General features: G+C 52.8%; 3 protein-coding genes and 1 long non-coding RNA gene across 13 annotated transcripts in view; all 4 read right to left on the bottom strand.

The window, feature by feature from the left end:
* Nucleotides 1-1,501: 1,501 nt before the first annotated feature.
* LOC131895825 (uncharacterized) lies at nucleotides 1,502-3,128 on the bottom strand. Its single transcript, XR_009375291.1, has 3 exons — nucleotides 3,047-3,128; nucleotides 2,756-2,944; nucleotides 1,502-1,751 (listed from the first exon to the last, which is right to left on the bottom strand). It is a non-coding gene; the product is annotated as an uncharacterized LOC131895825 (long non-coding RNA).
* A 2,911-nt stretch (nucleotides 3,129-6,039) lies between these two features.
* Nucleotides 6,040-11,701, bottom strand: Fgf8 (fibroblast growth factor 8). Of its 8 annotated transcripts, none has more exons than XM_059246302.1 (6): nucleotides 11,670-11,701; nucleotides 11,341-11,569; nucleotides 10,913-10,999; nucleotides 10,505-10,685; nucleotides 7,157-7,263; nucleotides 6,040-6,330 (listed from the first exon to the last, which is right to left on the bottom strand). In XM_059246302.1, the coding sequence occupies exons 1-6, from the start codon at nucleotides 11,699-11,701 to the stop codon at nucleotides 6,040-6,042; spliced, it is 927 nt and encodes a 308-aa protein (XP_059102285.1). The 8 variants fall into 8 exon arrangements, with proteins under 8 accessions (XP_059102285.1, XP_059102294.1, XP_059102319.1 ...); XM_059246311.1 differs by having other exon boundaries at nucleotides 10,505-10,652; XM_059246336.1 differs by having other exon boundaries at nucleotides 11,533-11,569.
* Nucleotides 11,702-16,991: 5,290 nt separating this feature from the next.
* On the bottom strand, nucleotides 16,992-19,060 carry Npm3 (nucleophosmin/nucleoplasmin 3). The gene is made up of 6 exons (XM_059246293.1): nucleotides 18,904-19,060; nucleotides 18,499-18,584; nucleotides 18,151-18,270; nucleotides 17,947-18,040; nucleotides 17,500-17,621; nucleotides 16,992-17,387 (listed from the first exon to the last, which is right to left on the bottom strand). Exons 1-5 carry the CDS (start codon nucleotides 19,019-19,021, stop codon nucleotides 17,509-17,511), a joined length of 531 nt encoding a protein of 176 aa, XP_059102276.1. The 5' UTR covers nucleotides 19,022-19,060; the 3' UTR covers nucleotides 16,992-17,387; nucleotides 17,500-17,508.
* A 798-nt stretch (nucleotides 19,061-19,858) lies between these two features.
* Oga (O-GlcNAcase) overlaps nucleotides 19,859-24,905 on the bottom strand; it is a 37,971-nt gene continuing 32,924 nt past the window's right edge. For all 3 annotated transcript variants that reach the window (XM_059257155.1, XM_059257158.1, XM_059257165.1), the window contains one exon: nucleotides 19,859-21,833. In XM_059257155.1, coding sequence (XP_059113138.1) covers nucleotides 21,697-21,833 — 137 coding nt within the window. In that variant the 3' untranslated portion in view covers nucleotides 19,859-21,696. The remainder of the gene's footprint in view (nucleotides 21,834-24,905) is intronic.

Genomic DNA, 24,905 nt, shown 5'->3' with positions numbered 1-24,905 from the left:
CCCGGGCTGCTTGTCCAGAGAGCAGTGGAAGGGCCCAGCTCTCTGTGGGCAGGACCGCCCTCAGGCAGGTGGTTCTGGGTGGTGTAAGGACATCGGGTTGAACAAGCCATTGTGAGCAGGCAGTGAGCAGCGTTCTTCCCTGGTCTCTGCTTCAGTTCCTGCCTCCGGGTTACTGCCTTGAGCTTGCCTTGCCTTGACTTCCCTCAATGATTGATTGTAACCTGTAAGCCAAGTAAACACTCCCTACTCGCCCCGGCCCGCCCCCAAGTTGCTTTTAGTCCGTGTTTTATCACAGCAACAGAGGAGCAAACTAGGGCATTGTAAACCTCAGACTGGGGAGGCTGAGGCAGGAGGACTGCAAACTCAAGGCCTTTCTAGGCTACAGAGTGAGTTCAAGGCCAGTCCTGGCATCTTAGTGAGCCCTTTTTCCCAAATAAAAAAATAAGGCTGGTGATGTAACTTAGTTGATCGAGTGTTTATCGAGCATGCTCGAAGCCCTGGGTTTGATCTCCGGTATCACATAAGCCAGGCTTGATGGCAAACGCGTGCCATTGAAGCTCTAGGGAGGTAGAAGCAGGAGGGTCAGGAGTTCAAGACCAGTCTGGACCTTATGAGACTGTCTCAAAAATAAAATAGGAGGCCAGTGAGATCATCTGAGTTCAATCCCTAAAAGCCACATAGTGGAAAGAGAAAATCGACTCCCAATAGTTGTCCTCTGACCTCCATATGCATAACTCAGTATGTAAACTCCCCATCTCAAAAAAAAAGTGTAAAAATAAAAAGCAAAAAGAGGGCTTGTCCCAGCATATGTGTGGGCCTAGGCCCTGGTTCAGTACCGTACAGGAGAACCAATACACCAGAAAGTTCTCCACCACACAGTCCTCCAGCCCGTGAGCCCAGAGGGAAAGCACTCCCAGCAGGGTGGGTCAGCGACAAGTGCAGAGGCTGGAGACACGACACAGACAGGCAAATAGTCACTCAGCCTGTGTGAGGATCTGGGAAGAGACTGAAGAGTCAGGGCGGGAATGCAGCAGGTGATCGGGAAGGTGGCCGGCCAGGATGGGGATTAGAGGGGCAGATCAGGGCCGGGCACACAGGAGATTATGCAGGCCGTGGGCAGGAGCTGGAATTCCAGTGTGGGCAGGGTGGGAGTAACACAGTCAGACCTGAGTTTTGAAAATTCCAGTGACTGAGTGCAGAGGGGATGGAAGGGGGACCAGAGAGCCCAGAGAAAGCAGCTGTGTGCAGAGGCTGTCACTATCTAAGAACTGAGGATGGAGGCCTGGAGAGACCGTTCAGTGAGTGAAATGCTTGCTGTTCAGATCCCCAGCACTCAGGTAAATAGCCAGGGAGAGCGGTGCAGACCTGTAACCCTGGCACTCAGGCTGGGGAATGGTGGCAGGGATGAGTAGATCCTGGGAGCTCAGTGACAGCAAGCTCCAGGTTCAGCAAGAGGCCCTGCCTCAAAATAAAAAGGTGGCAGCCAGATGTGGTAGCACTTGCCTTTAATCACAGCACTTCAGAGACAGAGACAGGAGGGTCTCCATGAGTTCAAGGCCAGCTTGGTCTACATAGTGACAAAAAAGGTAGAGATGGGTTGGAGCCGAGTGGCAGCAACCGACAGGCATGGCATTGTTCAGACTGGCTGAGAGGATGTTCTGGAAGCCAGCAGGACCTTCTAAGTGAGGTAGAACTCAGTTTGTTGGAGGAATCCAGATGAGGTGATTCTTGTTTTTGGCCACTTCCTGGCTCTGGGTTTGTAGGGGTGGAGGAGGCAGACAGACAATAAACCTCCTACCCTCACTAACAACTGCAGGCTCTGACACTGCCCTGTCTCCTGCTTCATCAGGATGTGGCAGTCTTCTGGGGTCCCTACGAGCCACACTTCCTCCATCTTTGTCCCTGTTCCCTCTCCCTTCCAACTGGAGAAGCACTTTGAGGCTTGAGGCTCCAGCATGGATCTCCTCACTCTTAGCTCCCGACTCCCAGACTCAGAGCTCTGTTCTGTCTCCTGGTTTTGCACATCACCTGTGTTCAGCACCCCTATTATATCACAAGAGTGAGACCTCACCCTGGAATTCCAGACTCAAGGAGCTGCCCACTCCCTGCTTCCTCTGGAATACTGAGTCAGCTCAAACTTCACATGTCCAAACTCAGACTCCCAATCCTCCTTAAACTGGCCCCAACTGGAATCTTTTCAGCAAATGGCATCTCCATTCTTTCAGTTGCTCAAGCCTTCAGGCACCCCTAACCACCTTGTCTTCCTACCCAAACCATATCCAAACCCACCTGCAGATCCTGCCCCTCCCCTCCCCCAAAAAAACAACAAAAACCCCCCACCAAATTCCACTCGCTTCTCACCTCTCCCAATCCACTATTATCAATCACTTAGCTTCTCCCTGTTGTGTGACCCCGCCCTCTTGCCCCCCACTGTCTGTTCTTAACACAGCAGCCAAAGCAATCTTGTTAAAACCTGCCTTCACATCGTGTTGCTCAGCTGTTCTAACCTCACAACGGGGTACCACCTCACGGAGGCAAAGCTGAAGTCCCTCCAACCAAGCCCTCAGCATCTGCCCTCCACCCATGTCTTGCCATCTCTCTGGTCTCAACTCTAGCCTGTTCTAGCCTCCTCTAATCCCCTCCTCCAGCACCCCCCCCCCACACACACACCCCTCTGTCTTCCCTGACCTGTGTTCTAGCCACACTGGTCTCTTCCCTAGTCCCCTCTATTTTTGTCAGCCGGCTCTTCCTCTACCTGGGTGCCCCTCCCCCGCCTGGGAGCCTCGACCCGACAGGTGTCTGTTCAAACACGAAGTCATCAGCGAGGCTTTCTTTGATCGTGCTGTTCTCGCCAGTCAGTGCTCTTCACACTCATTCCCTTCTCTGAATTTGTGTCTGATACTGTCCCGTTGGTTGTGTGCCGCCTCCTGCCTCCCTCTAGAAGCTGAGCACATAACAATGGGGATTTTCAGGGTTTTGTTTTGTTTTTGTTTTTGTTTTTCCTGCTCTATCCCCTCTGCCCAGAATAGAGTCAGGCAGCCTGGACCTGGAATGTTCTAGCTTCCACTTCGTGCCTGCTGAGCCACAGGTTGTCCATCTGGAGAGAGTGGAGAAGCCCTAGGTCCCTCACCACAACGGCATTCTAGAATGTGGGGTGTTCCTGTTGCTGTGGGAGGAGAGAGTGCTCATCCCTTCCTTCCAGTCAAGACCTGGGCTGGGTCTTTGGTGGCTTTGAAATGAAAAGAAAGTTTCTGAGGTGAGGGGTCCAGCCTCTACCTGCTGAGTAGAGGCCACTAAGCTGGACTTCTCCCTGTGGAAGCTGTCACTGTGGGGGCATCGTGGGAGCACACTAAAGACACAGTGTTTCAGAGGCACATGGAGAAGCACCTGGAGTTCAAGGCTAGGGGGCTACACAAGGCCGATGCTAGCCCAGGTTACGTGAAACCTCATTTAAAAAAAAAAATGGACATGTGGAAAAAAAGAAGAATCAAGGCAGGATCTCTTACGGGAGGAATGGAGAGACCTTGTGCATAACTCCTGGCCACGTACAACCCTCAGTGATAATGCCGCGTGGTTAAGCCTCCACACAGACCTGGACCGTTCCTACAGCTGACCCAGGGGCAGAGCGGTCGGTCTGCCTTTTGGCTGAGCACAGCCCAGTCCTCCTCCCTTTTCTGGGCCTTGCCACAGCTCCCTGCCTGTTTTCCCCAGAATAAATGGCTGAGCATATTGGGCCGGCAATAACCCCTTGAAATCAGTTGCTATCACAGTTAACAACCAGTTTGGCTTCAGTTCAGGCTGTTAACTATCAAACCACTAAGTGTGGTAATGATTGATTCTTGGCCAGTTGCAGCTTGAGTGGGCTGTAAAACCCCATTAGTGAGTGCTCTGTAGGGGCAGCAACTCAGAGATAAACAAACTGGTGGGTGCTCCAGCCTGGCTTCACCCTGCTGCTCTGTGCTCAGCTCCCATGGGTCCCTGGCCTGGGGGAAGGCTTCAGACAGCCTCAGCTGATTCCCACCCTCCTGCCCAGCTCTCTGGCCTCTCCCCGGCAAGGCAGGTCTGACTCTCTTAAGTGCTCACCTCTTCTACCTAGATGCAAACACAGCCCTGTCCCAGCGGTACCTCTGAAGACTCAGGTGCTCCTAGCCCGGAGGCTTGAGGCTTAGCTTTGGCCTAGCCTCCGACCACCCTTGGCCCAGCCAGGCCTCGCTTCGTAGCCAGGATCACAGGCGGAGAGCCTGACATTCCGTCACCCCCTAGACTCCCTCCCACCCCATGGCTTTCCCCAGGAATTGCTCTCAAACAAATGAAATGTGGGTAATTACTGGGCTGGGGGGCTGGACAGGCGACCGTGCAGATGAAAGCGTTTCCTGGACGGTCTCTTCATTTGCATGGCATCAGAAGCTGTTCAGAAGGTGTGACTTTTCCCACAGTGAGACCCCAGCTCCGCGCACAATAAAGCCAGGCCTGCTCACCCAGAATTAATTAAAGGGGGAGGGGGAGCAGAGGACGGGCACCAGGAGCGGGACGAGCTGGAAGGGAGCTAGCTGGAGCCCCTTCTCCATACCCCCGTGTCTGTGCACCTGAAAGACCACACTACCCAGAGGCCTTCACTCTTCTCTGCAGGCCTTGGGATGAGGTAGACAGGGACTGAGGACCCCAGCCTCTGTTTCCACCGAGGCTTGGCAATCCTGATCCACCTGGAAAGGCTGAGCCTGGGACGTAGGCTACAATTCTGGAATGCCCCCATGGTTAGAAAGCCTTTGGCTGCCCCAACCCATGCCAAGTGAGGTTTTAAAAAGAGGCCTACGGGGAAGAAGTTTCCAGATTGTCCTAGTAGCTGGGCTATAGGAGCAGCCAGGATGGAAGGCCTGTCATGAAGAGGGGGCCAGCTCTGGGCACAGGAGTCCTGCTTCTGCGCCTCCTTGGTATGACATGAGGCTTATCCCCAAAGCCTCCCTCCTACTCCTGCCCATGCCTAGCTCTTCTTTCTGAAGACCCAGGTCCCCCAGGTTGGCCTCTTCCTGCACAACTGTGTCCTCGGCTTTTCAGCACCTGAGCCTGGCACTTCCTGTTCACAGCTCTGGCCTGGATCTCCCAAAGTTAACTTTGTTCCGCGTCACAACGGTCAACACCAGCCTTGGCAGCCCCCCACCCCACCCCACACACACACCTCGGACATTGGGCAGCAGCTCTGTTTCAGTCTGGGGGTCAGACGCTACAGACTATGACCAGTTCTACAGTCTCTGACTAGGGCCAACGGGGTTTGCTACCCCAACCACAGAGGGCTCCGGCCTCTTCTTCATTTTGGCCCTGGGCTTGGGAAGTGTTAGCAGAGCAAGGTGCTCCTCATCTGAGATCTCCAAGGCCAGCTGAGAACCTTTCCATTTTTTCTTCACTGTTCTGCCTTCCCCACAATATCCCTCCCGGGGAGTAAAGGGGAAAGATGGCAACCAAGAGGCCCTTAGACGGAGTGGCCTTGGACCTGCCGTTGGGACAGCACCATGGGAAGGGGCTATCCCTGGCAGGACTCATTCTCCAACACACACTTCTAATATACAAGTTAAATAAACATTTCAGTCATTTAATAGTAACTAGTACACAACCACCCCCGCTGACACCCACCCCTAAGGGGCTGACCTAGGCCGAATCTTTTGCTCCCTGCCCCTGCCTGGGGTACAGAGTGGCCCTGACTGGCCCGGCCAGGTGCCCTGCCAGTGCTGAGACCTCAGGAGAACGTCTGCCAGACTACAGAGCCCTCCACCCACCCTAGGGAGGCCCCCGGGAACCCAGTCTCAGGTCACCAAGGGGCTTTTCCGAGAGCTAAGAAGACAAGACACCACAGCCAGTGGAATACAAAAATAGAGCCTCTCTTTTGTTAAAAAAAAAACAAAAACAAAAAACCCAACAGCAAACAATATCCACAACTAGAAGGCAGCTCCCCAGCTCCTCCCCTTGGCCGTGCGGCCGGCCGATCTCTCGCTGGAGTCCGCGGCGGGCGGGCGGGCGGACGGCGGGGAGGGGCCGGGAGGACGCCTATCGGGGCTCCGGGGCCCAAGTCCTCTGGCTGCCCCGCAGGCTGCGCGTGAAGGGCGGGTAGTTGAGGAACTCGAAGCGCAGGCTCTGCTCGGTGGTGTGGTGGCCCCGCGGCAGCCGCTTCATGAAGTGCACCTCGCGCTGGTGCTGGCGCGTCTTGGAGCCCTTGCGGGGCCGGCCCTTGCGGGTGAAGGCCATGTACCAGCCTTCGTACTTGGCGTTCTGCAGCGCCGTGTAGTTATTCTCCAGCACGATCTCCGTGAACACGCAGTCTTTGCCTTTGCCGTTGCTCTGCAGGTAGTTGGGGAGGAGGGGAGCAGACGCGGTGTTACCGAGCCTCCCTCCATGTGAGACAGAGGGCCAGCGGCCCCAGACAGCAGGTGGGCACCCCAGCAGATGGCGAGGGGAGCCCGAGCCCGGCCCCACCCCCTACCCGGGCACCCGCTCTCTAATCCCTCACAACCCGCAGCCCACCCGGCAACTTCCTGTCCTCCTGGGCAGCAGTGACACATGGCTGTCTACGGAGGGGCTGGGCCTGAGGCAGAGGGGCCCAAAGCCTGCCTGTTCTGGCCTACTGCCCACCAGTCTGGCCCCGGCTGCCCGCGTTTCTCCACCTGCCCCCCTCAGCATCTCCGGACTCAGGATCAGCCCCCAGGACAGCCACCCTACGCGGGGGAGGGGAGGCCCGGGAGGGACTCTGAGGCCCAAGCCTTGAAGCCTAGGAGCAGGGAGCTTGAGGCTGGAGAGGAGCCGTGACTAATGGGGCCATTTCAGAGCTAGGCCGAGGGGCTGGGCCTGCGGCTTACTGAACATTCCAAATGCTGGTACCATGTAATTGGACATAATAGCAAAGCAATTTGGCGATTTGTTAAAAAGATATATGGAATTTGCCATCACCACCCCCAGCCCTTTCCTGGCCTTCCTTCTTCATCTTCACAGGTTTTCCTCTCTCTGACTTTTTACTTCTCTCTTTCTCCTCCATCTAATCATTAGACAAACCCTAAGGTAACCAAGGTACCATGTCTCTCCACTCATCTTGTTGAGATTAAAGTGTGCTAGAGAGGTTCAGTCAGTCCACACCACCTCCCCAAGCCCCGCTTCCCTACTGGAACCTCACCTTGGCAATTAGCTTCCCCTTCTTGTTCATGCAGATGTAGAGACCTGTCTCTGCTCCCCGGACTCGAACTCTGCTTCCAAAAGTATCCGTCTCCACAATGAGCTTTGCTGTAGAGAAGTAATGGGATGGTCACTAAATCTGTGGCCTCTGTGTTCCACAGCTTTACCCCCGTGGGCCGGCCCAAGGCTGTGTCCTATCCCTGGAACAAATACTCTGAGGACTAGGAACAGAAAACACGGGCTCTAGCCCCAGCCCACTTGCTGATACGCTGGGCAGCCCTAAAAAAGATCAGCTCTCTTTTCAGGACCTGAGACTCGACCTCTGGGCTTGTAGAGGGGCTGGGACTGATGGCAGTTTCATGGAACTATTTGGATGCATCAAACTGAGAATCCCGAATCTCCATTCCTTCAGCCCTCTTTTCATGCTAGAAGCCAATATTATTAGGTTGAGGTACCAAGGAAAATTTCATCTACGTAGATTCCATAAGCTAACTTGAGAGATCTCTGAATATCTTTCCGACTTAGCGTATCATGAGCTCATGCCCCATAGATTATTAAGAACATCTGGGAACAGTGGTGACCTCCCACCATGAGGCTAAAGGTAAAAAACACCCTGTTCTGTTCCTGCTCCTTCAGTTCTAGCAGCCCTGGCCATCCTCCACCCCTTGGGCAGCCCTGCTCTTCAAGAAGTGACAGAGAGGGGCTGGAGAGATGGCTCAGCACACTCTTGTAGAGGACAGGAGTTCAGTTCTCAAGACCCACAGAGGGTGACTCCCAACTCCAGCTCTGGAGAATCCAACACCCTCTGCTGACCTCAGCGGGCACCTGCACACACACATGCACTCTCAGGAGAGTACACACACACACACACACACACACACACACACACACACACACACTTGATTTGGAATAAGACCAGTCTTCAAAGGGGAGGAGGGCATTTCTCCCAGCACTGTGCTTTCGCAGACTGCTTTCTGGAACCAGACACCAGCCAGGAGGATCCTGCCCCCTTTCCACTGGCTTCCCATTCATCAGAGCCCAGCTCTAACATGTAGACACCAACAACTCAATTGTCTTTACTCTCAGCCTTCACTACAGCTGGGCTCCTTAGGCACTGGCCAAATGCTTTCAGAGGTGATATAAGCCTGGGGCTGAATTCTGTGCCCTTCTCTACTTCCTATTCACATGGACAGCCACCTTGCCTGAGAGGCTGGTTCTGATCACCTCTTTATGTAATTGTTCTCTTCGAGACTGTTCCCAAGAAGAGAGGGAGGGCTGAATGAGATGATGGGACAGAAGACTGGATCTCCTGCCCACCCTACCACACAGCCCAGCTTTATTCCTCCTTGAGAAAGCCTGCATGTGTCTCTCTAAAACCAATACCAAGGGTGGGGGCACAGGGGTCGTCACTGAAGTCCTCACACTGCCTAGCCTCTTACACTCCCTCTCTTCACATAGGTGCAAAAGTGGGACCCAGAAGTCCCCAATCTGTCCCCAAGTCAGCTGGGGAATGCAACTGTTTACCTCTCCTGCTCACCTCTCCTCTCAGACCCAGGCGATCTGTTCATTCCTCTCATGTCTACTTGGTAGAGCAAGAAGCAGTTGCTTCACAGCCAGGGAAGGATGCAGGCTAGGGCAGGGATGAGAGGACCCTGCTCTGAAGATTCTAGCCCAGCATCACGTGACAGTGGGTACCTCTGGCCCTTCTTGGGACCTGTCCACCGCTCTCCCAGTCTATGTACTTTATGTCTGTTTTTGGAGCCCCAGGCCCAAACTTCTGCCTTGCAGGCAGAGACCCAGGAACCCTGGAAGCCTCCTCTGAGTCTGAGGGAAGTGAGTGGGCATCAATTCCTTCAGTGCCAGCTATATTTCCCCTTCCCACCCCAAAACCCAAGGATGCTAGGCCATTTGCTCCAGCAGAGTAAACTCTGGAGGGGCCAGCCATTCTTCCCTTTTCCTTGTTGGGAAGCTGAGAAGGGCAGCAAGCAGCCAATTTGGAGGGACAAAGGGCCTGAAGGCCGGCTCTACCAGCCCAGCGGGGGAGCTCGGCCACCAGGCAGGCTGCCCCCCACCCCCACCCCCACCCAAAGAGCCCCACTCTCCTCCAGTCGATCTGGGGAGTCTGGTCATGCAGTTTACAGCGGCTTTCCCAACCAGGCTTTTGGAAAGCTTAACATTTTCAAACCTATTCTTCCACCCCAGTGACAGATTTATCCCAGGAAAATTATGTCTCCTCCTCCAGCTTTGAAGGGAAGTCAGCTACGTCGATGCTGAAAAAATGCAGCGAGACATACTCGATCCCCCAAACTGGCTCGAGAAGAGGAGAAAGTATTCAGGAAATGTTAAAAAAGGTGAAAGCAAGAAGACTTTTAATCGCTCTGCCAGACGCAGGGGTCTCTCCAGAGATTCCTAGGGAACAATCTTTAGCCTCCTTTTTTAACATTTACAGACTTGCATCTCCTTTCAAACTCTACATCTGAAAAAAAAGGGGGGGGGCCTGGTTCTTTTTCTGTTTTATATCATTCATTTTTCTTCTTAGCTCTTAAAATGCCTCACCTTTTTATTACATTTGAATAGAGTCTTCCTCTCTCCTTTGATGCTTGTTTAAGTTGTCATTATTTAAAGGTTTTTAAACTCACAATAATCGCTCTCTAAAAACAACGCCTGCCACCCAGACGGTTTGCCTTCCTCGTGGTACATCCAGGACTCTGGAAATAGGCCCCATCTCAAGACAGGAATATTGAATGTTTTAGAAATCAATCAGTTCTCAGCCCCTGCCCCAGGAGCTCCCTGTACTCAGCAGCCCTACGGGGAGCCGCCAGCCTACTCAGCCCCCTGGGGTGTCCACAACTGGAGCCGGAGTCTAACTTCCAGGCCTAGCCTCAGTGTGCAACTGACCCGCTTCACCAGTTAGCGTCATCCGTCTTTTCCAAGCTGGGCAAACTGCGGCTTCTCTACCTTCTTTTTCCCACTCTCCTTTTGTGAGCCCTGGCGACATATCCTCTTTCAAGAACTTCCCTTAAATCCGGGCCCCCTCCCCTGAACCCTCCCGCCTCCACCTGCAGCTGGAAAGAGGTGAATGAAGGGGGGGAGGCTGTAAGGGAGACTCCTGGATTCATTCATTGGAGGAGCAGGGAAGAGAGGGCACCTGTGGGCCACATCCTCCCCAGGGTTCTTTCCCTACCATTCTCTCCAGCTGACCCTCAAGACACCTTTTTGCCTTAACTCCTTCGCTCTCTCTCAGCTGGGGAGCTCACAGGCCTCCCTGGCCATTGCAACCTAGAGCTGGCGGGGAGCGGCGAGGTCCACAACTACCTCTCCTCTGCAGAGTCCGGGGAATGCGCCTTACCGAAGGGGTCTCCGTCTTCTGCCATGGCGTTGATGCGCTTGTTGGCCAGGACCTGCACGTGCTTCCCGCTGGTGCGGCTGTAGAGCTGGTAGGTCCGGATGAGGCGGCGGCTGAGCTGATCCGTCACCAGGCTCTGCTCCCTCACATGCTGTGTAAAATTAGGTGAGGACTGAACAGTTACCTTTAGGAAATTGAAAAATACACAGCACGCCATTATAATGCTACTCCGCCCAGGGGTCCCGAGTGGTCCCCACTGCCCTTGTGCCCACCTCCCGCCGCGCCAGGCAGCCAGCAGGGACTGGGGGCATCCCCCCAACATGCTGGCTCAGGCCACCAACCCCCGCGGGGAAGTCTCGCAGCCCCAGCCCAGGATGGATAAACCCGGGATGAGGGAGAATCTGGACCCACCTGTTGGGAAACACCCTGGGGCTCCCGGCCAGCTCGGAGCAGGGAAGCGGGCTCCCTGCCCAGCGCAGGCCCCCCGCCCGGGCCTTCCTAGAGGAGCAGGGTGCTTTTAAGTAGCGAGGCAACGCTACCCGACCCGTGACATTTATAAAGACAAATTTAAGGAGCAAATGTTGAGAGTGCAAAGGGCCTAGACTAACACGATCGTTGGCCGAAAGCGGCCACAAGTCTCCCCAGAGAGCAGCGGAGAAGATCTTTGCAACAACTACACCCCAGCTTCCCCTGACAAGGAACCCCCGCTGGCTCCAGCTCCCGCCTTTCCTAGGAGGCCGGGTGTGGCTACAGGTAAAGTTCCCATCCACCCGACCTGGCTGGCACGCGTTTGAGACTCGCTGGCCTCAAGACCCTGGGGTTCTAGTCTGTCCACTCACTCGCTGTGTGACTTTAGGCAGGACACTGTCTCTCTGTTCCTTAGATCCCTCCTCAGGGTAGTTTGGGGCTGGATTTGTAAGGTTCTTTCCAGCCCTGCCGCGCTGGCCGAAGGGTCGGTCCTCATGTCCCTGCCCGACAGTGTCAGCTGGGTCCCCCGCGCCCGGCCCCCGCCTCTGCGCAGCGCTCCTTACCTGGGCTTGGAGGCAGAGAACCAGCAAGTGCAACAGCCTGTGGGAGACAAAAGCGGGCAGGAGAGAGGCGCGGGGTGAGCGAAGAGGGCGCGGCGGGCGCCGGCCGACGGGGACGCGGGGGCGACCGCGGTACTCACAGGCAGCTCAGCGCGGAGCGGGGGCTGCCCATGGCGCGCGGCCCCGGGAGCACCGAGAGCCCGGGCGGGGTCACGCCGGCCCACGGGAGGCCGCGGGGGGACGAGGCGAAGGGGCGGAGGCCGAGGAAGGTGGAGGTGCGGGAGCCCGGCGACGAAGCCGACGCGGCGCGGCGGGTCCCGTGGAATGTCGTGCTCACCGCGCGCGCTGATCCGCTCTGCCCCGCTGCCCGAGCCGGTGGCCGCTGGCTGCTCAGGAGACGGAGCAGGCGGTAGGGTAACGGGCCTGCGGGGTGGGTGGGGAGGTGGGGAGGGAGGGGGAGGGCAGGGGCGGGGGGCGCCGCACCGGCCGCGAGGGGGGAGCGCGGGCGGGCGGGTGGCCGGAGCCCGCACCCCCGGCTGGGCGCTGGGGCCGGGTCGCCGCCCGGGGCGGGGGCGGGGCGGCCCGGGGCGGGGCGGCGGGCAGGGCTGGGATTGGGGGGTCTGGCCCAGGGGAGGGGTCTGGGGGGACCCGCGGGAGGGGCGGGGGCGGCTGGTACGGGCGCCTCCCACTACCCTTGCCTGTCTCCTCGAGCGTTCCTGGGGCGGGATGGCCCGGGGATGGGGGGCGCCTGGGACAGCGTGTTTGGAGGGGTCTGGTGCGCTTGAGTCAGGCAAGGCTGTCTCTCCGCGTGGGGCCGGGTCCGCTTACATATCTGGGCTCCTGGCCGCTGTTTGAGTCGCCTACTGTGTGCTTCGGCTGCACTTGCCCTCCTTGGAAGAGGCAGCTAACAGTGAAGTGAAGGGCTGTGCTATGGGGCCCAGTGCAGAGCGTCCCCTGTGCGTCGCTGGAACCCGGCTCTTCCACCTTTCTGAGAACCCAGCCCTGCTGGGTCGTGTCTCACTGTCTCCAAAGAGGCCCTGGGAGGGAGAAATGCCTCCTGTCACCCCATTACCACCATCAACCTTGCCCCTGTCCGTCCCCACCCCCACTAGACTGAAGCTTGAAAGGAACCTTGAAGCATCTATGTGATAAGAGCCCAAAGGTCCCTGCTGGACCCACAGTCACTGTCCCCCTTCTAAATAGAACTGAGCAACTAGTACCGGCAAAAATAACAACATTCAGCAACTACCTGAGGAACGAGGACTTGGGACCCAAGCTACCTAGCCTTTCCCCTTCTGAGGTCCATGATGTTTTCCTTGAGCAGGTATCTGGTGGTATCTGGTGTCTTGTCTCAGCTGGAAGGAGGGGGGTGCTGGTGAGAAGGTAAACTCATCTAAGCCTTTCCCAGCCTCTCACCTCACTGCTTTCTTCATAGGGCTTCTGGGAACCCTGAGCCACTACTTTGTTTCTGTGGGCACAACCTGGGTGGGCAGAAATTTCCTGGGTCAGGTATTTTTGAGGAACAGGTGGAGCCATTGATGTCCACCCAGCTGCTGCCTTCACCCCCAGCCTTCTCTCTACTGGCCCTCTGTGCCTCTGGGGTAGAGTTAGAGGGTCTGGTGGCCCTAGGAAGCCTTCGGAGGCCAGAGGGAGGCAAGCAGGTCCTTGTCAATCAACACACTCCGGGTCTGCCGGCCTCTTCCTTTTCTGTATCCCATCTTTCCCCACTCCCAGCTGCAAATGCAAGCACTGAGCAATATATATAGAAGGCTGAGTGCGTGCCAGGGAGTCCTTCTCAGCCCTGCAAGCACTCAGCAGTGTATAGGACAGGTTCCATGGAGTCCCTCTCAGCCCTCCTCAGAGAAGTAGACTTCCCGAGTCCATCTGTGATTGCCTTCATGAATTCTGATCCTCACAGACCTGAAGGCAAGGGTCTTACCAGCTCTGAACTTGCAGCTCATGCAGAGCGGGGCAGAATTGCTCTGCATGCAGTGTTTGTTGGATGGACAGATGGGGGAACCTGGCTGAGCATTTAGACTGCATTCCACCCATGGTGACTTTCCCAAGGAGACTTGACTTCACCTGCCAACAGATGATAGCCAGACAGACCAGTTATTGCACACTTGTATCTGGTAATGATTGGGCAGGCACTAGCTCCTTTCAACCCCACTGGGAAGTCCATGAAGGGAAGATAGGTCACAGGGGCTCCAGTGTCCATAACGAAGGCCAGCCCCTTTCTTTCGCTGTGTGCTTTGCGGCGGGGGGGGGGGGGGGGGGGCGCTTGAGGATGACTTGTCTGTCCCCTTTTGCATTGCTCCAAGCTGGCAAGGTGATGTCTGTTTGCTCAGACTTTGCTTCGTGTGCTGTGAATAAGAGACCCTCAAGAGTGTTTATTTTTGAATGTGTTAATGAGTGAATGCCTAAACAAACGGAAGGCAAAGGATAGACTCCTCCTGAAAAGGAAGGGCCCTCTCCCCAGTAAGAACACAGCGCTCTGAAAATAAGCTTGAAGAACAAGAAACAGGTAGGGTTCAGGGAAACCAGCCTATCTGTAAAGCCTAGGTCCCAGTTCCTCCTCCGAGTGTGGATGTGTAGGGTGGGGCACCTGACTGGCACCAGGTTTGAGTAGCCTCCAGAGCTGAACCTTAGTGATCCACATCCACAGTCCTTTCCCTTCCCCTCAGCAGACACCAGCACTCCCCCTCTCTCAGAGAAGGGTTCCAGGTCAGGGTTTTACTCTTACTTTCTATCTCTGCCTCCCACCTCTGAGAGACCAAATTCTTTTACATGTGGAAACTCCCAGGAACTGGATGGAGCATCACCCAGATCTTCGGGAATCTTCTCATCTCCCCAAAATTCCTGTCTTTGAGGGGGCAGGGATAGATGGATCTCCTCCACAGTAGGCACCCAGAGCAGACGGTGACTGACAGATGCAAATGTTCCACCGGGCTCCCGCAGGCCACTCTCCCTCCCTCCCTTGCTAGCCTGCCTCCCGGCCAGCTCCCTCCTTCCTTTATCTTTTTTTTTTTTTTTTATTTTTTTTTTTTTTTTTGGTTTTTCGAGACAGGGTTTCTCTGTGTAGCTTTGCGCCTTTCCTGGAACTCACTTGGTAGCCCAGGCTGGCCTCGAACTCACAGAGATCCACCTGGCTCTGCCTCCCGAGTGCTGGGATTAAAGGCGTGCGCCACCACCGCCCGGCTTCCTTTATCTTATCAAAGCCCGGTAATTACAATTGCTATTTTGTTTCCTTGAATCTGCAATCAGAGCTCCCGCGCCTAGATGAGGGAGCGCCTGTCATCCTGATCTCTGAGTGACAGCCTGGCCACCTTTCCCGGCCGCCCCCACACTCCGCAAACACAAACACACACACATGCACACACTCCCTCCTGCAAACACACACACTCTTTGCCAACACAAACGGCCCTCTCTGCAAACATGCGCTCGCCAGGACCCAAACGCACCCCTGGCCTAGCCACAGGCCCCTCAAATCCACACCCAGGCCACCATGCCTGCAGGTCGCAGCGACTCTCGCTTCCAGTGCTCAGCTTTCAAAGTGCTACCGACTGTATGCGGATGGTTGAACTGCAAATCCCCACTACTGCGTTAGCCATGTCGCACGGAGACCGAGAGCCGCCGTTCTTCGTCTCCTACCCCCATCTCCACCCCCAGTACCGGGTTGCCCCTCTTTCAGCGTTCTCCAGACACCATCCTATGCCTACATCCCGCAAGCTCTCTGAGGCCAGAGAATCGACAGCACTCCTGTTGTGTACTGAGAAAAGGGGTATCCTGAAAAGGTGTGATCTGGAAGGAGGGAAAAACAATTCCCAAGTCTGTCTGCGCCGCGCCACAAGGGGCCAGGAGACTCCTGAACTAGAAGGCAAATGTGGATTGGGCTCCCACTGCGGGCAGGACCCTGCTCGTAGTCCACTCGCCAGGAGACCCAACTGGAAAACAGGCAAGAAATACAATGGGCGATCAGCAGAGTCACAGGGGGTAGACACTGATGGCGGGAGGTATGAGCAAGAGGTAGACGAGTGAGTTTGGAAGGTTTCCGGAGAGATGGCTAGTCCTTGCACTAAGCACGGACCAAGGGGTTGGAGGCAGGAGCCGAAAGGAGGTAGGGAAAAAAAGGGGGATGACACCAACTAACTCCTCTTCTAGCACGAGTGCTTCGCGTGAATGAAAGCATATATGCATTCAAAATTTAGCAACTTATTCCCGCCTATTTCGCCTTTAGCGGTCGTTGGCCCCTAGGGAGTTACGACCACAAGCGATTTTAAACACGCCCACCAGAGGGCGCTAGTTCCGCCTTCCCCTCCAGACTCTCCGGGAATGGCTCTTAGCCGGGTCGGTGGTGGAAACACCTGGAGGTAAATCCTGGGTTCGAGAGGCACCCACGACCCTGATCTCCGAAACACGAAAGGGCGTCTTTGTCTTCCACTTGAGAAAGGGAGGTTGAAAACTTACCCCTAACTCATCACACTGATAAGGAAAAACTTCTAGGACCAAGAGGTCCCACTTCCTCTCCTTTTAACCCTACCCCCTGGAGCCCAAGCAGTGACCCACTCCAGTTTTGTCTCATGTACCTAACACCTAGGTTAGGCACTACTTTCTATACTGTGGGGACACTCTTGAAGTCGACCACCTGCCCCCAACCCAGCCTCTTTGTATTATCGAGAGGTCAGCTGGTGTGAATTGGCCTGATTCTCTCAGGTCCTGTTCTCTGTCCATCCTCAGCTTGTCTGGGGAAGTAACCTTTTGTTTGTTTGTAGGGCCTTGATGCTCCCCCCCCCCCCAACACAGCTGAACTGCTGACCCCAGAACTGGATACATACAGGCCTTACACAAGCAACCCCTTTCTCTTCCTGGCATAGCAGTAGCCAGCACCCAGAAACACCTGATTCTAGGGATGAGACAGAATGGCCCCTCAGTGGAGGAGGCTGACTCCCATGAGCTCCTTTCTGCCCCATATGCCAGGCCACCCGGATTCTGGTTTCCCTGTCACCCAATCTGGCCAATTCCCTCCATCTGGCCCTGGGAATCAGGTTTCTAAGGGCCCTGCTCTACTCAACCTGCCTCAAAGACCAGAAAAGCAAAGACGGGTCCCCACCCCACCCCACCCCTCACAGGCCCTCTCCCTGGGCTGAGCACCCTCATGGGGCTAGGGATGCACATTCCTCAGGTTTCTTAAGCCCACTTATCTGTCCCTCTCTGCCCATCAGCCTGAGTGCTGACAGAGGCCCAGACCCCTTGTTTGGAAGCTGATAACCTCCTGTGATGGCCCTCCCCCACCTAGGAACACGGAATAGGCTGGAATGGGAGGTCCCTCTGCTGCAAGGCCCTGGGGACTAGGATGCCACATTTTCTCACCAGCCCTAGAGTTAGGACCACCCTTCGTACTGCCACAGTGCCACCTGGTGGTCCCTAGGGAAATCTCAGCGTTGGAAAAAGCCACACAAGAATTGCAAAAAACCATACACCACTTTATTTAGATCTTTATCTAAAAATGTAAAAAGTGTTAAAAATGTTTTGTTCTGAACTTCAGACATTTTTTTTTTTTTTTTGCAGTGCTGGGAATTGAACCTGGGGGTTCACAAAACTTTCAATCTGGGCAGGTGGAGGGGGGGGAGAAGGTCAGGTGAGACGTCATCCACCCCAACAGAAAGGGAAGCTTCAGGGAACCTGGAGGAGCAAACACAAGGCCCGATGGAGAATCCCCGCCCCTTAGCACCGGCCTGACCCCTCCCACTTGCCCCCGTCCCAAACTCTCCTCTTCAACGAGAGAAAACCATTTACAATTCTTGAAACGTGTCCAGGAACATATGGTGCATGAAGCCTGCAGCGATCAGCTACCTAACCTGGAAAACAGCAAGCGGGAAGTCAGTATCTGAGTCCTCACCTGCTGCCCTTCACTTCCCAGATCCTGCTGGGGTGTCCCCTCCCCCCCTTGTGTTCCCCCCCCCCACTCACCAAAGAGGGCTAAGGCCTGCCCCCGTGCTTTTTGGCAGGAAGGATGCCACACAGCTCAACTTCCTCCTCTTCGCTGTCCTCATCCTCACTTTCTTCTTCAGAAAGATCATTGTTTATACAAACTAGCGGAGACGCACATAGCACAGACAGAAGGTTAGAGCCAACCGTCCTTTCCACCACATGCCACTTGTTCAATACTCTGTGGTGCTGGGCTGACAGGGAACCCCTTCTTCCAGAGTTCCTAAGTCTAGATAAGAAGAACTGCAGATACTAAAGTGGAGGGAGAAAAAAAAAAGAGCCCACCCACATCACTGGAGCTGCGGCACCTGGGACAGGTTACAGGAAGTTCATAGGCTTGAGTGGGATGCAGGATGCACTAGGGGGTGAGGCTGGGATGAGGTCGGAGTGGAGGGAGGGGGGCCTGATGAGAGGGCCCACTCTTCTCACCAATCCGATGCCGACCAGTGATGCGCACAGGACCAGAACCCGACTTCAGGCGGAAGGTTACAGGCGGTTGGAGCTGGAAATCATCCAGACTCAGCTGGAAGGCAAGAATGAAGGCTTGATCCACTCTGACCCACCCATCTTGAGATTAATACTGAAGTTCAAGGAATTCCACCGTACTCCAATGAATGGAGGGCTGCAACTCACCATGGGCTGGCAAGATAACCTGAGATTGGCCACAGGAACTGCAATCTCCTGGTTGTCGTGATCTCGGGCCACAACTTCCACCACATTACACTCGTCCTTGGCCCCCTCGGTAAGGCACAGCTGACAGGGTACACAGAACCTCAGTCTCAAGTGAGGGCTGACCCCAAAGAGAAGGCATTTACCCTAAAACCTGCCCAGTCTCGGGAGTACCGGTCGATCGGAGGACCAGAGAAGCAGGCCGTTGAGGGCAGCCCTAAGTGACGCCCAATCCAGGGGTAGAGGGAGGGGAGATCCGTAGACGTCCCCTAGCTCCCTGCATCTCCAACCCCTCTCTCTCCAGCCCCTTACCATGTTCAATGCCAGCACGTGTTCCGTATCATCCTCCTCCTCAACCTTGAAAGTGAAGGAGCGGGTGTGGCCGGAGAGCTCACAACCTGCAGGAGCCAGTGCGTAGGTGAGAGGTGCACGCGTGAAGGGGACAGGGCGAGAGCGCTTCACTAACCCCGCGGATCCCTCCCACTCGGCCATGTGCCGGCGCGGGCTGGCCGGCCATTTAGTCGCCTAACATCTCTTCCTTGAAACACCTGGGCGGGCGTCCTTCCCGGGCCACACAGGCCGCGGAGGGCTAGGGTCGGGGTTAGTTAGTTAGGGAAAGCGAGCGACCTCGGCCCACACCCACGTCGCACAGCCGCGATCCTCAGCCCGACGTCTCATCAGCCCCGTACCACCCTCTGCCACTCCTGTCTTCAATACCGAAAAAGAAACTATCCATCGTGACCGGAGCCGGCACCCTCAGGCCTCCCACACCCCCAGCCCGGGCTCGGCTCTCCTGGTTCAGGAACGCCAAGGCAGCTGCAGTGCCGGCGGCCATGCTGAAACGGCTGAGAGGCCCCGCCCCCCACGCACCGCACGCGACACCTCGGCCAGTTCCGGCCCCGCCCATTAAAGGAGCCGTGCGCCGCGAGACTCGCTAACCCTGAGGAAGCAGAACAGCCGGCCGCCTGGGCGGGGAGCAGCCTTCGCCACTTCCCAAGGACTCAGGCCTCAGAAGAAATTTTCACGGAAGCATACAATGCGGGCTTGACGTCAGCATCCTTTCATTCCTGAGGACTCTCATTTCTCTAGCTCATCACATTCATTAAGACCCCTTTTCCTCCCGGGGTTGTTATGTAGAGATGTTAGTGTAAACCTCCTGTTCTAGAGAAGTTGGGGTTCAGAGCAGCCATTTTTACCTTCCTGAGGAATTCCCACCCACACCTTTGCCCTATTAGCTGCCCCTTAGATAAGCTTCCTGATTGTGACCCATGCTCAGATGTGGGAATCAGCTGCTGTTCGGATCAAAGCTCCCACATCCCATCAGCTGAGGCACATCCTCGTAGAACAGGCTACCTACCCACCTCCTACACCAATATCCCCCATTGAAGAGACTAACCCATCCACTCCCTATTGGATAGAAAAACTCAGAAGAGACCCCTCTACTTTACAGATTTCAACTGTAGTGAGAGAGCAATTTACTTAAAAACAGATGTACTTTTCTGAGAAAAACTGGAAGTTAGATCTTTGCTGGGGAAGGCAGGAGGGGAGATGTCTTCAAAATCCAGTCTACATTTACATAGCTTTGGAGATGAGGAATACCTGCGTTAGCTGAAGCATCAGAGAGGAGAAAAAGACAGGAGAGCAGAGAAAAGGCAGCACACCATCACACAAATGCACTTCAAGTTTTATTTTGCCTCTTGCATGGTCCTCAGACAGTTTTACAGTTCGTTTTCTACAGAAACTGAGCTGTGATCCAAACAAATCAATGAAATGGTATTTCAACCTTAATATTATTCATAACCATGAAGTTGGCATAGCACTTTATCCTAGAGCGATGATGGTATAGACCCGGACATGTTTCAGTTATGTTCAGATCATCCAGAGTGATTATTGAAAGCCAACATAAAATAAAAAGCAACTTGCTTAAAATTCCTGATTCCATATGAAACTGACTCGGAAAGCCTCCAGATAAAAGCTGTAACCCCACTAGGGACAGGGATGTATTCAGAGAAAGGTGAGGAACACTGAATGATCTTCATCTCTAGTAACGATTTTGCCCTTCACCTCAGCCTTCAAAACCAAACTTGATTTCAGTTTTCCAACATATCCTTATCACAGTGAGGTTTCACCCTACGAGGCTTCTTCTTAGTAAGCACTCTCTCCTGGGCTTCAGCTGGAAGTCACTAGGTACACTAGATACAGCGCTAAATTTAAGACTATCTCAAAAGCTCACACTGGAGTTCTATAAAAGAAAATGTTTCAAGTTTCTTTTTCTCTCTCCCCACTCAGCTCAGAGTTCAAAAGCTGATGAAAACCTAGAGGGAAGAAAACAAAACACTGCTGACATCTATGGAGAAGTTACTAGCTAGTCATGATTTAAAACAAACCGCACAGACCACCTGCCAGCGCCATGCTCAAAACCCTTAAATTCACCAAATCTAAATTAAAATACACTAAGTTTTCAGAACCTCTGATTAAAAGAAAAAGTATACTTATGGTTAACATATACTTATTCTTTCTTTTAAAAATTAGATACGAACATGCAAGAATGAAAGACTGATTCGATTAAACCAGTAGTTAGCAGGTCTGGAGAGAAAATGACAAGTGTCCCAAGGGCAAACGAGACCACACGTCAGTCCCTCTATTTACCCTTACTTGACAACAATGTCCAAACATTTCACATGCGGATCTGTTATGAAGGTTAATTTCCAGAAGTAACTGCGCTTCCCAACAGATGTGAGTCATATGAAGTTAGACACTCCACAAAATAGTCGTGGCCTATCCCTATGTGGGAGGCACTTTAAAGACAAATGTAAAGGAAATCTACCATCCACTGGTTTACATTATTGGAAGTCCCATCCTAAACCAACACCTTTCATTTTCAAAGGGAAAAAAAATATAAAAACAGTAAACAAAAAGAACAGTCAGGTTACAGCTAGTCTATATACAAAGAAATTTACAAGTTTGTCAATTTAGGCCTTTGCCACAAACAAATGCACATTTGTCCCTACAAAGCACGAGTGCCTGAATCAACATTACAGGAGATAGTTAGCCACAGCTTTACAAAAAGCAGAAACATTGCCCCAAATTGGAATCCACTAAATCTTTCTCAATCCTGCCATGTCTCCAAAGAACAGAGACATCGTCCAGCACATCCCGGAGAATAAAGAGCGATCTTCATTACTCTTAGGAGAGAAATGCAACCACACTGGATGCAGAAAATAGTGCTGACTACATTTATTTAAGAACCTCTCCCTACAGAACCCCGTAAGAGGTCCTGACACCTAACCCAAGAGGGCACCCCACATCTGTTCCACACAGGCTGTGCAGCAGTACTATCTTCTTCCAACCAGTGAGCAGTCTGAAAATGTGATGGTGAGTTCTACAGTCATCTTGTTTCCAATCCAACCGGCCGATCTGTGCCCCTGCAGAGACGGAACTGTGTGAAGATCTCACCACCAACCACAAGGTGGGGCTAAGACTTTGGACAGTTCACAGTGCCAACCATTGTCACAGGCTTCGACCAAGTATAACCACATCCTTTGGAAAGCCTTCCATCTTCGCAATTTCAAAACAGCCTAACTTGCTGTAAAATTCCAGAATCCTTTTATCATCTGGTCTTACTTCACAGAAAGCCCCCCGGGATCCTAGAAATAAAACAAAATGTTTTAAATGTAAGTAAATATATGATATAACCATGAATCATAATGTTTAATATAGATAACAGCTTGCTCTAACCCTAAATTTCATATCACTATTTTTAATTATTTATTTTTGGTGGTGCTGGGGTGACCGAGCTATAGTCCCAGCCTGACAATTGTGGGGTTTTTTTGTTTTGTTTTGTTTTTTGGTTTTTCGAGCCAGGGTTTTTCTCTGTGTAGCTTTGTGCCTGTCCTGGATCTCACTCCGTAGACCAGGCTGGCCACAAACTCACAAAGATCTGCCTCTGCCTCCCGAGTGCTAGGATTAAAGGCGTGCGCCACCACCGACTGGCTGACAATTGTTTTTTTTATAATTTTTTTTTAGAGACAAGGTTTCTCTGTATAGCCCTGACTGTCCTGGAACTCACTCTGTAGACCAGGCTGGCCTCGAGTTTACAGAGATCCGACTGCCTCGGCCTCCCATATATTAGGATTTCAGATGTGTGCCACAATTTCCCAGCTTAAATTCTTGTTTTGTTTTTAAGATAGGCTCTCATTGTATAGCCCTGACTGGCCTTGAACTCACTAGAGTAGGCTCACTCTGAACTCAAGGATCCACCTACCCCTGTGCTGGTATTAAAAGCACGTGCGAACACAGGTGACTTTAGTCAACAGTGAGTGAGTGAAATTCTTTCCACAAAGAAAATTCCTTGAGTAATGGGTATGGAAAGTAAAGGTAAGTTCTTTTAGGAAGCCATGAGGCAGAACCTATTCTAGCCTGTCCCATGCCAATATATCCAGAATGCTGAACACTGTTTTAAAGAATTACTTATCCGCTGTGTGTGTGTGTTTAGGGGGAGAGGTTACATGACAAAGTCAGAGGACAATTGGCATGAGTGGCCCCTCTCCACCATCAGGTCATTAGGGTTGGCAGCGATTGCCTTTTATCAGCAGGCCCGTGCATTTTCTTCAGACATATTTAATGTCTGTGATATTTAGTCCTAAGTACACATGGATATTATCTTCTTTTAAATTATTCTGCAAAGTGGATGCAAATGATTCAAATAATATACCAATGCAACAGTGAAAAAGGTGTGTTCTCTTCATTCCTTCCTTTCTACAGGGTCTCACTCTGTGGACCAGGCTGGCCTTGAACTCAGAGATCCGCCTGCTTCTGCCTCCTGAGTGCTGGGACTAAAGTTACGTGCCTCCATGAATGGTTTACAAGATGCATTTTTTATTATCAGTAGCTATCTGGGAGGCTAAGTCAGGAGGATCACAAGTTAAGGCAGGTCTCAAAACAGAGAGACTGCCTCAAAATGAAAAAAAAAAAAAAGGTGGGGGGCCTAGGAATTTGACTCAGTGGTTAAGAGCACTTGCTCTTGCAGAGGACCTGGGTTCAATTCCTAGGACTCACATGGTGGCTCACAACTGTCTGTCATTCCAGTACAAGGGGATCTGACACCCTCTCATCTCCGAGGGCACTAGGCATGCACATGCATAGCACACATAGACACATGTAAACAAAACATATAAAATAAATATTTTAAAAAGAGGCTGGGGGGGGGGGACTGGAGAGATGGCTCAGAGGTTAAGAGCACCTACTGCTTTTCCAGAGGTCCTGAGTTCAATTCCCAGCACCCACATGGTGGCTCATAACCATCTGTAATGAGATCTAGCACCCTCTTCTGTGTACGTAATAAATAAATAAATCTTTTAAAAAAGAAGAGAGGCTGAGGGTGCAGCTCAGTGGTGTCTGCCTACTGATGCCCTAGATCCAAATCTCCTACGGTGCAATGCAAACAGACAATCTGGGATGTGGGCGGGCAGTGCTAGGGATAGAGACCAGGGCCTTGAGCATACTAGGTGTTTTACCACTGAGCTACACCACCAGACCTCTACAACTCTGATAAACTAGTTACTTTTCTACCAGCCAGGGGCTAAACTTTACTGAGACAGATTCTTACTATGTGGTCTGGCCTAGCCCTAAGTTTGTAATCCCCTTACCTCAGCTTCTCAAATTCTGGGATTATGTGTACCCACAATGTTCAACCTTAAAATTTGTTGTTACATTTTTATAAGGCTGCTTAAAAAATATTCAAGAACTATCACCTGTGGCCCTTAGAGTCTAAAACATCATCATGCTCTATACAGATATTTTTTTCACAGCACTAATGTACTCCAACAAAAACTACATCAAGTTTCTTCGTTAGGTTAATTTAATTTTCAACCTTTATGGGCCTCTGAACAAAATAAATGTAGTATCTCATGTGTTCATTTCTCACTGAAGCTCAAAATTAGTATTCATGCTACAAGAGAACAAAAGCATTTTTCAATCATCACTGTACACTACTCAACTCTTACACCAGTACTAACTCAAAATAAACAGCAGGTCAGACACAGTAGGTACTGACGCAGCTACTTAAGAGGACAAGGCAGGAAGACAGCTTGAGCCCAAGAATTTGAGGGCAAGCTGGGCAATATATTAAGACCACACACCATCCCAAAACACACACAAACACCAAAGGGGGGGGGGGGTCAGTGTAACTGAAAAAAATTATTTTTCATAAAAATTATGTGTGTGCATGTGCCTCAGCATACATGTGGAGGCCAGAGGACAGATTTGTGGCGCTGGTCCTTCTACTTTTACAAGGATTCTGGAGACTGAACTCAGGCCAGCTGGAGTTTTAGAAAGACCTGTGTGCCATGGCACGTACGTGGAAGTCAAAGAACAACTTCAGACGTCAGTTCTCGCCTTCCACTTTCCGTGGTTCTGGGGATCAAAGTTGGTGATCAGGCTGGCATCTTTGAGCAGCAAGGGCCTTCATCTAGTGGGTCCTGCTCCCCCCATCTTGTGTCACTGTCACCCTTCCCCAAACACTGCTCTAGGACAGGTTGTGGCAAAAAGGGCAAAACTAAATTCACTCCTTTAAAAAAATACAGGCCTGGTGAGATGGCTCAGTGAGTAAAGAGACCAGCTACCCAGCCTGCCAACCTGAGTCTGAGCCCCAGGACCACATGTAAAGTAAGAGCACCAACTCCTACACGTGTTCTCCGACTTCTTCTGCTCCCACACCC

The sequence above is a fragment of the Peromyscus eremicus genome, chromosome 1, assembly GCF_949786415.1.
Source record: "Peromyscus eremicus chromosome 1, PerEre_H2_v1, whole genome shotgun sequence".
Classification (NCBI taxonomy): domain Eukaryota; kingdom Metazoa; phylum Chordata; class Mammalia; order Rodentia; family Cricetidae; genus Peromyscus; species Peromyscus eremicus.
Note: the sequence above shows the minus strand (reverse complement) of the source record. Positions and strands in the feature narration are given on the sequence as shown.

Bases quoted from the DNA above. Each gene is read 5' to 3' on its own strand.
- Npm3 (XM_059246293.1), bottom strand. From the start codon at position 19,021: ATGGCCGCCGGCACTGCAGCTGCCTTGGCGTTCCTGAACCAGGAGAGC. The intron at 18,585-18,903 runs GTATTGAAGACA...TGGCTCCTGCAG, and splicing joins GATGGATAGTTTCTTTTTCG to GTTGTGAGCTCTCCGGCCAC. The intron at 17,622-17,946 runs GTGAGAAGAGTG...CGTCTCCGCTAG, and splicing joins CACTGGTCGGCATCGGATTG to TTTGTATAAACAATGATCTT.
- Fgf8 (XM_059246302.1), bottom strand. From the start codon at position 11,701: ATGGGCAGCCCCCGCTCCGCGCTGAGCTGCCT. The intron at 11,000-11,340 runs GTGAGTGGACAG...CTGCTCCTCTAG, and splicing joins TGCCTAAAGTCACACAGCGA to GAAGGCCCGGGCGGGGGGCC. The intron at 6,331-7,156 runs GTGAGGTTCCAG...AACTACCTGCAG, and splicing joins AGGGGAAGCTAATTGCCAAG to AGCAACGGCAAAGGCAAAGA.